This window comes from Brachycentrus maculatus, unplaced genomic scaffold, assembly GCF_059751285.1.
Source record: "Brachycentrus maculatus isolate JH-2025_06_01 unplaced genomic scaffold, ASM5975128v1 h1tg000364l, whole genome shotgun sequence".
NCBI lineage: Eukaryota > Metazoa > Arthropoda > Insecta > Trichoptera > Brachycentridae > Brachycentrus > Brachycentrus maculatus.
Window position 1 is genome coordinate 99,797 of NW_028281113.1, and position 16,158 is coordinate 115,954.

Consider the following 16,158-nt stretch of genomic DNA (forward strand, 5'->3'; position numbering starts at 1 on the left):
GTAAGGCTGAAATAAGCAATATCGATAAAACTAAGAAAGGTGCGTTGAGATGGTTTTGACACGCGGTACGAATGAGTTATGAAAGAACAGGAAAACAAATTTATGAGGCGAATGTAATTGGAAATAGGATCAGAGAAAGGCTGAGGAAAACTTGGCAAATCAAGTACGTCTAATACTTGAAAGTGGTCAGTTCAGGAGTCGAAATAATCCGGGAGTATGTGTCGCTCACTTCATTCAAGAACGTCGTAAATCAAAAATCGTCAATTTTTAGTTGTACATGTTTTCGGCAATGCCTAGAAAATGTACTATATCCCAGCAGAAAAGACTTAATATTTACTCGCTACAGGGCAGAAAATGTTGTTTTTGCATTTTGAAGAAAAGGCATTGATTTATTATTATTTTTTAATTTACTACTTCTTTTCAAATGGAGAAAAAAACTTAAGGTTTTACCTAAAATATCTGTTGCACAGTAAAAAGTTCAATAAGTGGCTTGATATTTATTTGTAATACATTGTGTGTTGTTTTTAAACATTAAAAACGTTATCCTGAAAAATCTTTTATTTTTTTATTTATGACGTTCTTTAAAGGAGTGAGTGGTATGAGGAGATGCATGACGTGGATGGGTAAAGATTGTTTGCAAACATAGCTTGGTGTGGCATTTTATTCTCTCTGTCTAACTTTGCGTGGAAGCGGTGTGATGGTTAGTTATTTTTAATGCACTTCTATTTATATACATATGATGGATATGGTTGATTTATTATTTAATTTATTTCTTATGTTAGTTCTATTTTTGGCGATTCTACAAATAAATTTGTCGAATTAACCGCTCTGCAAACGTGTGCTTATTGCCGAAGTTTTCGGTCGCCACTTTCTTCTTTCGGAATTCCGAATGCATATATCGCATGCAAATACTATGTACCAAAAACATATTTTTAAGAATAATTTTCATATGAGATTCGTGCATTCGGAACTTGTAAAGAGGAAAACTCTTATGGAAAACGTTAGCTTACGGAGGTTTTTAGGTGCCAGGAGTAACATCTATCGCCAAAGAAGAGAAACAAAATTGACTTCACAAATATTGCCATATACAAAAATAAAAACAGCTGATTTTAAAATTTGACGTTTGTGCCTTCGTATATTGCGTTCACTGTATTTCAACTGTTTCGTTCTTCGTAAATAAGATATAGGCGTTAAATTCAAGTTGTATTTTAAATAAATAATAAAATTTAATACAAGTGTTTAAAAATTCAGTGTATTTTTAAAAAAATGTACTGGATAAACTAAACTCGTGATAAATTTTGTGAAACGAGGTTATGTTGTGTTTTGTCTTCAAGGCGGATGACCGTAAACAAAGGACTTGTTAGTGAATAACCTTCCATTATCGCCTAAAAGGCGCTGGAAACAGTCATTTTTATATTCAATCTTCAGTATCCCTTTGTGTTTTGCGAGAACACCATTCGAAATGAGTGATCCGAGCCAAAAGTCGTCGCAAAATGACGGCGACAAAAATGATGAACCCATGGACCAAGGTGTTCCTCTTACTTCTTCGGCTAACTTACCTGGACCTTCCATCACCGCGTCTATCGCTTTGCCAATAATTAATCGGTAAAACATTTTACTTTTTATTAATGAAATAAATGCCATTCTAATTTATTCTGAAGTAAAAGTGTCCATAGGTATTGTGCAATAATACGATGACTCATTTTCTTTTTAATAAAATGTTTCTTTTATGGCTTTCGCCCTTCAATAATTGTGGAAATATTTAATTGGCTTTTATTTTTGTCAATCTTACTATTTTTTATGTTCAAGCTGTATAATTCCCAAACAATAAAAAAATTGTGTTTATGGCCAGTGTCTAGATATTTAAATACATAATTACAATTTATAATAATGTACCCTCACTAGGTTTTCTCATGCCTAGTGCAAAGTATAAAGTACTTATTTTTAAAATTATATTTAAAAAAATTGTTTATGACATGCAATCAAATACAATATGGCAGACGTATCACACATCGCTCACTCCTTTCAACAACGTCATAAATAAAAAAACTTGATTTTTCAGGGGACCATTTTTAAAGTTTAAGAATATAATCAAATATATTAAAAATAAATATCAAGTCACTTATTGAACTTTTTACTGTGCAATAGATCTTTTTAGGTAAAACCTGAATGTTTTTTCTCCATTTCAAAAATATTTAGTGTATTTAAAATAAAAGTTGAACAATATCTGTTCTTTAAAATGCAAAAATAACACTTTGTGCCCTGTAGCAGGTAAATATTAAGTTAAACATATGCCGCTTTTGCTGAGATATAGTTCATTTTCAGGGGGAAAATATGCACAACTGAAAATTAACGATTTTAATATATGACGTTGTTGAAAGGAGTGAGCGATATGTTCGTATGGGTAGAGCGATTAAGGTACTAATCTAACACTCTTCTTATCATTCATCATTCACTTTGTGTAGTATAACTTAAAAACAGTACTTCATTACTGGTTTCGGAATAACCATTCCATCAACAGGTCCACTGTTGAACTAATGATGGAATACAGTTGACTTAATGATGGAATGGTTATTCCAAAACCGATAGTCGTTCAGTAGTATTTTTTAGTGGCATTACACAAAGTGTATGATTAATGATAAGGAGAGTGTTATTTGATTAAAAAATGTTAAAATATTATAAAGTAATACCTATTTACAGGACAGTTTTTTTTTAGATTATTTTTTAGTGGAATTGTAACCTGTAGTTTTAATTTTAATTGTTAATTGGAACCTGTAATTTTATTTATATTTTTTATGCTTTGTTATTTTTAAAGCATTCTGTTGGTTTTCCAAAAAAATATCATTCATTGATTCGGCAGTCACTTTGTGGTAAAATCTATCCATTTTTAATTCATGTTTTACTAAGTAAATACGGTGTTTGAAAATGGTGGAGAATGCATCGAAACACGTGTCACAGTAGATTTTAAGAAATAGTGGTATTTACTTAATAAAAAATTAATTAAAAATAATATAAAAAATTAAATTACTATACCACACAGTTAACAATGTTTTTTTTATATGCGAAAAAAGCTATTAATCCATTGACGAGTCGATCAACTGTAAATGTATTTGTCGATGTTTTCAGAGGACGATCCGACAACATCCAGTTCAGGGTACGGGGGTCCACCATCACAGCTGCGTCTCCCCCCAAGTTTATCTCGCTGGAAGAGATCATGAAGGCCGCTCACGGAGTTCAGGACATGGCCTTGGCACATGAAATAGCCATTGACCAGGACTTCAGGCTGGAGCCTTTTGAACCCCCAGATAACAGGTGCCACTTTGTTCACATTGTTATTGAGACATGTATAAAAAGGTTTTTTCTTAATTGTGGTTAGGAAATGTGACATATATATGTAATAAAATACCTAGGTACCTACCTTTACATTTTATTAAGTACTTACAAATAGTACCTACATAAAACAGTTCTACCACCAGATGTCGCATGCGTCGCACTGAATAAAACAAAAGACATAATATTCTGAACTGTGTGAATCAGATAGATAGATAGAAAAATATTATAAAGATAAATTAAGAATTAACTTTAATTATAAACTTTAATTACAAAGCAACACATTGTTTATTTTATTATTATACACCCACTTTACATATTATTTACACCCAATTTACAAAGAAAAATATTACCACGTTATATATATATAAATACATTTTTTCCTGAATCATCCTGTTGGTTGTTTGCAGGACACATATATATACCGTGGGTATATTGCAAAAAACGTTTACTCTAAAATCCCTGTTTGAATAATCCCTGTTATTTAAAGCTTTTAGCCTGTATAAAATTTCATTCAAATTCAAACCCTTATCCGCACCCCAATGGTGCATAGGGCACTGCATTAGATAAACACAGTGTTATCTTGATCGTTAACACACGAAAGAAAGGTAATCAGCCCTCCGCTTCAGATACCAGTCCAGGGTAATATTAAATAAATATTAGAGTGAAAAAATCACTTATATTTATTTGACCCCCCTGGGAATCGAACCCGGGACCTCCAGAACGGTAGCCGAGCGTGCTGACCATTACGCTACGGAGGCGGACGATTTTATTATATAAAATAAATAAAATACCCGCTGTTAAACTTAAAGTTGAATTTACTATTAAAACCACATATCGCTCACTCCTTTCAAGAACGTCATAAATCAAAAATCGTGAATTTTGAGTTGGGCATGTTTTCAGAATGCCCAGAAAATGTATTATATCCCAGCAAAAGAGGCATATTTTAAACTTAATATTTACCCGCCACAGGGCAGAAAATGTTGTTTTTGCATTTTGATGAAAAGGTATTGTTTAATTGTTTTTTTTAAATATAATAAATATTTTTCAAATGGAGAAAAAACCTTCAGGTTTTGCCCAAAAAGATCTGTTGCACAGTAAAAAGTTCAGTAAGTGGCTTCATATTTATTTTTAATACATTGTATTATATTTTTAAACTTTAAAAACGTTCTCCTGAAAAATCAAGTTTTTTGATTTATGACGTTCTTGAAAGGAGTGAGCGATATATATATGACATTTCAAGCTTCTTAGTGTATTTTGCCAGTATTTTTTTAAAAAAAAATCTTTTCAAGTTTGGGTGAGTTTACTTTTGTTTTTCTTGCTGTATTGTCTTATTTTATTGCAGTTATCAAAAGCTTGTGAAGGAAACCATGCATCGTGCCTTCTTCGATATCCTGCGACAGGAATTGAATTCAGACCCACCCATATTCCGGCAAGCTTTAGTTCTCTTGGAGGATGTAAAAGAGGTATCTTATATTAAATAAAGAAATATTTGTGTATTATTAATATTTATGTTGTGGTCAGTAATTTTTTAAAAATGTTCTTGTTCTTCTTCTGCTCGGTGTAGGTCTCGTGGCCTGTTTTCAACCTTTTAACCGCGTTAACTTTGTTCCTGAAAAACGCCTGTGCGCGACGGTATTTCGCCGTTTTTTAAATGATTACTTTTATCATGTATTTAGTTAAGAAACAATTCATTTCCCTAAACAAAAACGTTTAATGGGATTCATTGTGCCTTTTTGGTACTCTATAATACACGTGTGTCACATTATTCTTGAAATATATCGTAATATAAGCAAATAAGATCGTAACATAAATAAATGAAAGCACGCGTCGTGTGTCACTCTTACCCACTGGCGATGCATAGCGTCGAGAGTGAGACAGATATAGGGCGTGATTATGGCGCAGACTAATTATCGACCTCAAGAAAAATCAGGAATCTTTTCTTTTATTTATCCATGTGATGTTACAAATTATTAGTCAAATATTTCAACAGATGTCATAAGGCCAAGGATTGACGTATTATTTTATCCAAAGTTCCACACCATGAAAAAATCCCTCCCAAGTGAACTGAGGTTCGAAACTTAGCCGCGTATGGGGCATGTTTTGTCAAAACACATACGGTTATGCGAGCCGCGTGGATCCGGTTAAGAGGGGTAAGCCTCCTGTGATGTTGATTCCCAGCTGTCAATCCATCTCTTTATGTACATTGGGGTTGGCCGTGCAGCGCAATGTGGGGGAGTCTAGATGGTTCCATTCTCCTCACATGCGCATACCATTTTCTTCTTTGTTGTCTACCCCACCTAACAACGTCTTGGATCTCGCATATTTCTCTTATCCTGGTGTTCCTTATACTATCTTGTAGACTCTTGTCAGATATACTCCTTAGAGTCTTCATTTCTGACACTCTTAGCACGTTTTTTGTTACTGCGGTGTCTGCTCTGCATTCGATTGCATATGTCATGATGGGTTGCTCACAAGTTTTATATATTTTGATTTGCTGCCAATCTTCATGTCAGAGTTTTTCCATATAGAATTTTACAAACTATTAGTAATGTTTTACAAAATGTTGATAGATAAAATATAATACAACTTTTCTTGAATGTTTTTAGCAGATACTTTGTGGCACATTTTATGAACTTTATAAAATTAAACAGTTTTAACCACTTTTTTTATTAAAAGTACACTTTAACCTACCGGTTTCGACAAGAACCTTGTCATCATTATAATTATAATTATATATGTATAATTATATATGTTTATTTATATATACATCAGTATAATTATATATGTATAACCTTGTTATTATAAATCAATACCATTTAGGATTTAGTTTTTAGTAAGGGAATGTAATTAATTATGAGTATTTTAATGTTTTTAATGTTTTAAAATTTAATAAACCCCGATGATGACAAGGTTCTTGTCAAAACCGGTAGGTTAAAGTGTACTAATAATAAAAAAGTGGTTAAAACAAAGTTGTTTAATTTTATAAAGTACTTATTATAACTGCTCACCGAGTTTTAGTCTACGTGTTTCGAGACGTAATAATAATAATTTGGATAATTTGTATAGTGCCATTTTCGTAAATACTACCTCAGAGCGCTTGTAAAGACTTAATTAATAATAATAATAATAATAACCCGTCTCTTTGTCAGGACAATCACTACACCAGCATGGTAATAACATTACACATCACTACCATCGCACTATTCTGATTTTTTATTGGAAAAATTTGCAGGGGTTGTTCTCCATCCTGATGCCCCGCCACACCAAGGTACGCACCATGATCGAGGAGGTCCTGGACCAGTCCTTCATCAGGCAGCAAGCGGAGAGCGGCGCTATCGACTTCCCCAAGTACGCCGCCTTCGTCATAGACCTGATGTCCAAGCTAGCCGCTCCCATAAGAGATGAGATGATTCAAGACATTTCTAAGTTCGAGGACACGGTAAGTCATTCTTAACTAGCTAAATAAGTCACCATCACACCACTATCTGCAAGGGTAGGCAGAGAGAATAGAATGCCATACCAATCTGTCTTTGCAAACAATCTTTGGCTCTTCCGCGTCCATGCATCTCCTCATACATACCTTCCGATTATTCCGACTCTTGTCCTGACCACTTTCATGTATGTTTTTTTAAAAAGGAATAACCTGCAAAGCCCCAATTTTAGAGGCTTGTCTGCAGGTAGGATAGTAAGAATAGGGAAGGTAGATGTAAAAATACATCACACACACCCAGACCAATTGAAAATAAATCTTTCTTGAATTTATTTTGCAATTGGCGGGAATCGAACCCGCGACGCCAGTTTCGCAGTCGAGCGTCTACCTACTTTGCCACAGCGCCTGATTTCAAATAATTGATAAAGCCAAGTTTTCCTTAGATTCTATTACCAACCACATTCGCCTCATAAATTTGTTTTTTACCACTCTTTTCGTCTTTCATTTTTAACACACCATTCTAAATTCTATTGATAATCCTTATCTCAGCCTTTCATTCCTTCCTTATATCACCATTCAAACATCTATCATACATCGCCTTCCCGCACATGTTATACATTCCTACTTGTTTTTTTTTCTTCTCCGTATTAGTAAATTGCGCATGGCGTATTCACCTAGCATATTACCAACATGTTACATATTACCAATTCAATAATTTCTGAGAATCTTCCCCTCATTTTCCGTTTGAACCAATAATGGTTCGGTTACCATAAAAATGCGTATTTCCGATTAGCTGTGTATATTATATTTTTTTCACTCTAATATTTATTTAATATTACCCTGAACTGGTGCCTGAAGCAGAGGGCTGATCACCTTTCCTTCATGTATTAACGATCAAGATAACACTGCGTTTATATGATGCAGTGCCATATGCACCATTAGGGTGTGGATAATGGTTTGATGAAGATGTGTATATTAAAATTGTATCAATTACTGAATGATCTGTCTGGGAGATCGCATTTGGACTGGAGTCGCGGGTTCTGTATCATTTGGTTTATATTTCAGGTGGATATATTCCGTGCCATCTTAGAGACTTTGGAGGTTCTGAAACTCGACTTGGCCAACACGTTGATTGCGATGATAAGGCCTCACGTGCAGGCGCAGAGCGTTCAGTACGAGCAAGAAAAGTTTAAAGAGTTTCTGGAAGTTCAAGATGGTAAGCTTGTTTATAATATTCTTTTTTCTTGTTTGTCGACCGTCTCATCTCCATTGTCTAAGAGCATTGACGCAAGATTTTATTTTATTTTTTATTTGTATACATTTATTTAAATCACAATTTATACATATTAAGAACTTTTTTTTTGCAGAGACCCACCAAGCCACCTTGTGTGTCTTGTCGGTGGAGTTCTTTTTTAATACATTTTTTATTGTTTTTAACGATGTTTTTAACCTAATATACACACAAAAAAGAGAAAAAAAATTATGAATATTAACATTTTACAATTTTAATAAAATTAACTCTTGATCATTTATCCATTCCTTTATTTTGCCTTTGTTCCATATTTTATTTTGACCTCTAACATCCGTCGGCAACAAATTAAAAATGTTCGGAACGATATCTTACAGTGTTCGACTCCCATATTTATTGTTAATTCTTGGGACTATCAAACCTTCGTTGTGTGTAAATCGTGTATCATGGTTGTGTACTAAAGGATTTTGATATTTTTGTCTAGTTTGTTGTTCAACGATGTTACTCATCCACAATATTCCACGTACCGGCAGTAATTTTAAATGTATATATATATCAAGATTGGATTGTCCCTTTGATTATATATATGACAGGGCACAATTGAATTGCAACTTGCTCTCAAAAATCGCAGTACTGTCTTTTAAGATTTTCAACTCTATAACAAGGTTTAAATTTTACTTTATCTAAGTACTTTATAGTTTGATTTTTTTTTAGGTGGGAGCTGCATTTATTTTTTACCTTGCTTATTATGTACAAAGTTTATAGATTTTGTTGATTTTTGTTTCTTTTAGCTCAAAAATGTTTTATTTTAATCTGTGTTGGGAGCAGGAGAGATAATCTAGTGTGAGCTCTAAAATCAGAAACCTCAAAGCTGGACTGGTGACTGTCGTCAACAGGCCTTCCGTTCCACTAGAAGAGGGTTCGGCATTTTGTGTCCTAGCTTGGTTTATGGTACCAATGTCCTTCACTATTTTTATCATGTATGATACCACCTCTCGTGAGAGTTCCTTATGAACTATCACAGATCCAATGCCGGACAGGTCTTCACACAGGCTCCTGCAATGCGAGTACTTTATAGTTAAGGCATTCTCACTTCAGCTTACGATAATAACCCATTTTATTTTACAGATGGTTTAGAAAACACGAAAAAATGGTTACTAGGGCACATGGATATGAGTGTCGCCAAGCCTGCGGAATCTGATGGACTCTACCTGAGGAATACAACATCGCAGACGTTGGCCAAAGCGTACCTTGAACTTTTGGAATGGGACGTGGATAAAACCTATCCTGAGGTACATTTTTATTACCAATCTAACTGTTTTAACCCTTTCCACTCTGACCATTTTCTCATAACTGATCAGCTACTCTGATCAAAAAAATGCGACGTTTTTCTACCATTAAAATAAATATTTTGGTTCCCTAATTTTGGGACACTCTGTCTGGCAATTCGTATGACCATGTTAATTAAGATTAACTGTATTTATCTGAAATATTTTTTGGTAGAATATACTTGGGTGATAGAGAAATCAGTGATTAAAGTTATACCTGCGCCGGGCCAGACATTGTGGCCCACGGAGCTGCCTACTAGAATCATACGGGCCAGAATGTCTGGCCTACAGAGTGGTAAGAGTTAAGAAAATACGCTGAACTCTCCATTTGCATGGTAGATATGTTCCGTGCGATCTCTGCTATCTGGAGGCATGATCAGTACATGGCGTAGCTAACTGAATCGCCTTATCTTGACAACAGGTGTGACCATGGGATACTGCGTCCTATGCCTTATTTCTTCATTCTTCATAAATTGAAACCACTGCACGTCTAATCTATTTTCACAGCTGAGTATACGGCTGGTCAGGCATTAATGACCGGTATTACCGGCTCTACCCGACCAAGTTGCTCCAAGGTATGCTTGGCTACAACAGTTTAGAGACTAGAAGGAATGTGTATTTGATTACGCATTTTTATCAATTGTTTAATCGATAATCCTGAAATTATCCGGAGAATCGGTTCTTTTTGTTCCCGATAGTTACCTAAGACAGCGTCGGCATAGATTGTTTCACATTCATATACACAGGACCAACCTGCCGTTGGTTATAATTGTAGGAAGAGCTACCCCTATACTGAACAATATCACGCCGGATATTGATCTGTTCCATGTGTCTGATGGAGTATTCCGAAGCGGGATTCTTCTACATCTTTAACAAGAGTCTCCTCACTTACTTGTTTTTAATGCATACGCTTTAAATGTTTGTTTGTAATGTATTATATACCGTAGAACGGGGCTACTTGAACTTTGATGTGTTACTTGAGCCCAGTACAAAAAAAATATTCAAATCTGTATTTGGTCTACAATAATGAACGTATCGACATGATTCATTATTTCCCTGGCAGGTGACACTTATTGTCACGATACTTCGATCGATACCACAATCTAATTTTTTTGTTTTTTGTACTGGGCTCAAGTAATACATCAAAGTTCAAGTAGCCCCGTTCTACGGTACATGAATTATGATAGAATAAATTGAATTGAATTGAATTATATAGGCGGCATTTGCAAATGCCACCTATGATCTATATAGATGTACATAAAAATATTGCGTCAACTTAGCAGGGCGGATAACAGAAATTTCAAGGGATTTGAAGCATCTACGTATGGAACGCCCTTACCTTATGTGTGTCTTTATGTATCATTTGTTAACAGTAATACATTTTTGCGATGCGAAGTGATGGGGCAAGTGAAAAAGGCTGCAGCCATCTCAGGATGCCTGAAAAATGGTATATGGAAAAATCTTGAGATGAAGATCGGCAGCAAAATCAAGATTTACAAAACTTGTGTCCGACCCATCATGACGTATGGAATCGAAAGTAGAGCGGACACCGTTGGCACAAAGAACGCGCTTAGAGTGTCAGAAATGAAGACTCTAAGAAGCATGTCAGGCAAGAGTCTTCGAGATATAGAAACGCCAGGATCAGGGAAATATGCGAGATCGAAGATGTCGTTAGGTGGGAAGGCAACAAAGGAGACAATGGTATTCGCGTGTGAGGAGAATGAAACCATCCAGACTCCCCCACATCGCACTGTACGGCCAACCCCATGGTAGACAACTCCCAGGCAAACCACCAAAGAGATGGGTCGATGGCTGGGAATCGAAATCGCAGGGGGCTTTATCCCTCATAAAAACAGGCCACACAGCCTACAACAAGATGAAGAAGAATACACTTTTAATCTTCAATTTTTGTATTTCAGACAGTCATGATGGATGCGTCTCGCTTTGCAGACCTCGGCTATTCGATGTACAGACTTATCGCCGCGGCGTGCATTTTGCTGTCTAGTCCGTCTTGCAATACAGCAAACGACACACTGGCTCTCAAGTTTAAGGTCGAGCTGAAGAAGAAAATTGTTATTATACTGCAGACTGTGACAAATGACAGGTATGTGTTGTCGTCTCATAAATTTATTTATTTTTTCAAAACATATTACGTACATAAGTCATATATACATATAACATTCCCGATGAGTAATTTCTTTATCTCATTTTGGGACATGGGATTACGGTTAACAAGACTGGAACACAAATAATAAAGTAACATTTTTTTTTAAATAACCAAAACTAATACATATAAATAACATCACTTGAAACGCAATCAATTAATGATTTCTTAAGCTGTCCAGGAGAATGGCTGTACTCATGCCTTCTTCTTCCTCTAACCCTTATGAGCACCCAATGCTGCATAGGGCACTACATCGTATAGATGCAGTGATTTCTTGATCTTTACTTACATGAAGGCAAGGAATCACTCCTGCGCTTCAGTGACCACTCCTGGGTATACATCTCCTCATACACACCCGCCGATTGTTTCGACTCCTAATCTGACCGCTTTCAAGTATTTGGCATACCTGATTGTGGCAAGTTTTTCTTGGTCTTCCTCTGACTTAACAAGATATTAACAAAAAATACTAGTATATTTTTTTTTTAGTGAATTGGAGAAGATTCTTCCATCACTTGCTGAGCAAGTTATTGCGGACACGGACAAGCTTCTAGAAGAGTTGAAGCTCGATCCGCTGACGGATCAGGTGAAGGATGTCATCAAAGGACAGGTCACCTCTCTTAAGGACCCTCAAAATAAAGTCAGGCATCTAGTCCGTAAGTTGATATTTATTATAGTTATTTTATTAGGGCACAGTGGAGTCTTTGTAGCAACCCTAAGGTGTGGAAGTAAGCTTGGAGTTGGCAAAAGAAGGATGAAAGTAGACTGAATGCAGTCGAAATGCCATCTCTCAGTGTGGCAAAACTATGTATGATAGATGTTAGAATGGCGAAATAAGGAAAGAATGCAAGGCTGAGATTAGTTTTATCAATGAAATTAACGTTTCCGGGAGTACAAAAATTTATGTCCGACTTTCTCTGGGGAGTGGGTTCTTTTAACATGATATATATATATTTTTTTTTTCATTTAGTCGATGAATTATGAAGATAGAAATTATGTTATAATACTTTTTTTTTAAATCACCTATTCGAAATATTTTTCAAATATGACAAAATTACACATAAATATCCACAGATGTCATTGCTATACAAGTTACTACATACTAACTGACAGACGGACTTCTACGTTCATTAACGTCGATACTCTTTTAAAGATTATTAAGATTTATTGACTAGAGAGTTTAATGACAGATATTTTTTCCTAGGCCAACGAGTTGTAGAGTTCCTGAAGGAGATCCTCGTGTGCGGCGGGGGTTCCAAGCAAGTTCCCATCGGCCTGTCCACGTTCAGTCCGGAGCTGACTTCCATAGCGGGAACCCTTCTGCGTCTGGTCATGCACAACAAGGCGGTGTTCAGCCGGTACTACTCCGAGATTGTCGCCAGCCAATTGGACAAAAACTAAACGCTGCCTTTCTTGGACCCCGTTGTTTGATCAGCAAGCCTAAATTCAGTGATATTCAAAGATGCGTAGAGTAATGATTCAAATGTAATAAAGGCACCTTGAGAAGTAAGCTTGAGGTGGAGACTGACCGGAGCATTTCGTCGTAACGTAACACGTTACGATGCGAGCGTTCAGGCAGTCATTACAGCGAGCCGAGCGCTCCATCCATAGTTTCGGATACTCGGTGATGCTCACCGCGTGCGATGTTACGACGAAATGCTCCGGTCAGTCTCCACTTTTAGATATCAGCGATGAGTATAATAATAAAAGCAATAATTTTGCGTAATCTATATACCGTTATTTTCGTAAAATACTTATGATTAGGCTTACCATACGTCCCGGTTTGACCGGGATTGTACCGGTTTCTGACACGGGTCCCAGAGTCCCAGCCGGCTTAGATTTTGTCCCAAGCACTATCTATTTATGTATTCACACGGTGCATTTCTTACATAAAATTATTGAAAACAGTATCATTATCGTATTTTACATTGATTCCTATGGGAAAACATGTTTCGCTTAACGTGTATTTTGCCTAACAAGTAAGATATAATAATAAAACCCTTATCCGCACCCCAATGGTGCATAGGGCACTGCGTCATATAAACGCAGTGTTATCTTGATCGTTTACACATGAAGGAAAGGTGATCAGCCCTCCGCTTCAGGTACCAGTCCAGGATAATATTGAATAAATGTGACAGTGAAAAAATCACTTCTATTTATTTTACCCCCCTTGGGAATCGAACCCGGGACCTCCAGAACGGTAGCCGAGCGTGCTGACCATTACACTACGGAGGCAGACAAACAAGTAAGATGCTGGAACGAATTATGCTCGTTATAAGAAGTTCCACTGTATTTGTTTTTTTTCCCTACCTGTCCCGGTTTAGAGGCTCATAATCATGGTAAGCCTACTAATGATGCTTATTGTGGCCCTACTTAGGCTTCAATTTTATAACCTATTCCTACTTGTGAGATGGTTTACTATTATGTTTAAACTAACTATAATTTCATGTAATTCATGAGTGAAAATTCTGGGCAAAAACACTCACTATCTCGTAAGGTGTGAGTTTGTACAATTCAATGATTCGAAGTTAGCGATGAAGTTACTTGGGTGAATGATTTTAGTTCTATGATTTTTTTACGTGGGCTGGTTCACACTTCATTCAAACCCTTATCCGCACCCAATGGTGCATAGGGCACTGCATTATATAAACACAGTGTTATCTTGATCGTTAACACACGAAGGAAAGGTGATCAGCCCTCCGCTTCAGGTACCAACCTGTCCAGGGTAATATTAAATAAATATTGGAGTGAAAAAATCACTTATATTTATTCGACCCCCCTGGGAATCGAACCCGGGACCTCCAGAACGGTAGCCGAGCGTGCTGACCATTACACTACGGAGGCGGAAAAATCTATGATTTTACTTGTGAATTTACATATCGCTCACTCCTTTCAAGAACATCATAAATCAAAAATCGTCAATATTCAGTTGTGCATGTTTTTGGAATGCCCAGAAAATGTACTATATCCCAGCAAAAGCGGAATATTTCTAACTTAATATTTACCCGCTACAGGGCAGAAAGTGTTGTTTTTGCATTTTGAAGAAATGGTATTGTTTAATTATTTTTTCAAATATACTTAATATTTTTCAAATGGAGAATAAATCTTCAGGATTTACCTAAAAAGATCTGTTGAACAGTAAAAAGTTCGATAAGTGGCTTTATATTTATTTTTAATACATTGTAGTATATTTATAAACTTTAAAAACGTTCTCCTGAAAAATCGAGTATTTTGATTTATGACGTTCTTGAAAGGAGTGCGCGATATGAGTTTGCTTATGTACTAGGTATAAACTTTCTTACCTAACACTTTTGTACTAGAAAGAGTGGTTCCTTTAAGTTGCTGTTTAAAACAGTTGGAGACAAACACAGTGGTTATTAACACATTGGCTACTGTGAAGTTTGTTAAAGAAATGTTATTCGACACAGACGATATTAGATCACATTGAAAGAATGATGACAGAAAATAATTGATGACAGGCTCCGTAACGTAGTCGGGTAGACGCTCGACTGCGAAACTGGCATCGCGGGTTCGATTCCCGCCAATTGCAAAATGAATTCAAGAAAAAATTTTTATCAATTGGTCAGGGTGTTTGTGATGTATTTTTCACATTTACCTTCCATATCCTGACTATCCTACCTGCAGACAAGCATCTAAAATAGACACTCTGCAAGATAGTATTTTTGTATTCAAATGACACTTATTTGCTTCACAGCAAAGCAAACATGACAAGAAATTAGACATTTGAGATGTGTTTTTTGTATATGAAGTTGGAGGTAACCGAAATGCACAGAAATGTGCACACTGCTGCAACATATGGTTTCTGAAATGCACAAATATGTGCACGCTGTAAACAATGTGTTAATGCATAAATTTTCCTGGTTTATACTTCCCGGACAATAAATAATATTTTTTACTGTCAGAATTATTCATAATATTCTTGTTGTCTCAATTTTTTTTGTTTTGACTGTAATTTATTCCACTATAATTTATTCCAGTTTTTGCTAAACTAAAGAGGTAAATTGTGTTCAATGTGCAAATATTAAAAACGCTTCGTACTTTCTTTGGAAATTGAATAGTGCACTTTCATGAAAAATGCAACTCATCGCTAAGATATGCTTGCATATATTTTATTCATCAATCTATTGGGAAAATATAACCATGATTTGAATGAATTCAAACAAGTGAATACTTGAAATATCATCACTCCGTTACCATTTCTGTTGATCAAACATCTGGACTTATTGATAGAGTAGAAATATTACGTGGGGTGTGTAAATTGATGAAAAAATGAGGATTAAAAGTATAAATAATGACATGTCATCTATGGTTTATAGCATGCCAAACAGAAAACCATTTTAAATGAATCTACATTCTTGAAATTTTGAGTTACGTTTAGTCTCAATTGTATGGCGATGTACACAGTTATATCGCTGGTTTAATGCCAAAAGTCTACAAGCCAACAAATGGTATCTGAATCGTAAAAAATTTCACATTCTAAAAAGACACCCATGAATATAAATGAAATGGACATTTCTAACGCTAGAATCATGGGTGTTTTTCGAATATGAAAATGTTGAAAATTTAGATACCATTTTTGGAATAAAGAGTTTAATTTATTTCTTTGCGTTGTGGCCAGCGAAATGTAACCAATTAT

The 16,158-nt window shown here is 35.6% G+C and overlaps 1 protein-coding gene across 1 annotated transcript; it reads left to right on the forward strand.

Moving 5' to 3' along the window:
- The first annotated feature begins 1,426 nt into the window (after positions 1–1,426).
- LOC148303524 (T-complex protein 11-like protein 1) lies at positions 1,427–13,231 on the forward strand. The gene is made up of 9 exons (XM_088269813.1): positions 1,427–1,605; positions 3,127–3,312; positions 4,676–4,796; positions 6,566–6,772; positions 7,829–7,979; positions 9,141–9,304; positions 11,260–11,444; positions 11,991–12,157; positions 12,706–13,231. The coding sequence occupies exons 1-9, from the start codon at positions 1,463–1,465 to the stop codon at positions 12,900–12,902; spliced, it is 1,521 nt and encodes a 506-aa protein (XP_088125939.1). The 5' UTR covers positions 1,427–1,462; the 3' UTR covers positions 12,903–13,231.
- Positions 13,232–16,158: the final 2,927 nt, after the last annotated feature.

What these genes read in the sequence shown, in the direction of transcription:
- LOC148303524 (XM_088269813.1), top strand. Translation starts at nt 1,463, where the DNA reads ATGAGTGATCCGAGCCAAAAGTCGTCGCAAAATGACGGCGACAAAAAT. An exon ending in TGGATAAAACCTATCCTGAG is followed by an intron (nt 9,305 to 11,259) that starts GTACATTTTTAT and finishes TTTGTATTTCAG; the next exon opens with ACAGTCATGATGGATGCGTC. An exon ending in TAAAGTCAGGCATCTAGTCC is followed by an intron (nt 12,158 to 12,705) that starts GTAAGTTGATAT and finishes ATTTTTTCCTAG; the next exon opens with GCCAACGAGTTGTAGAGTTC.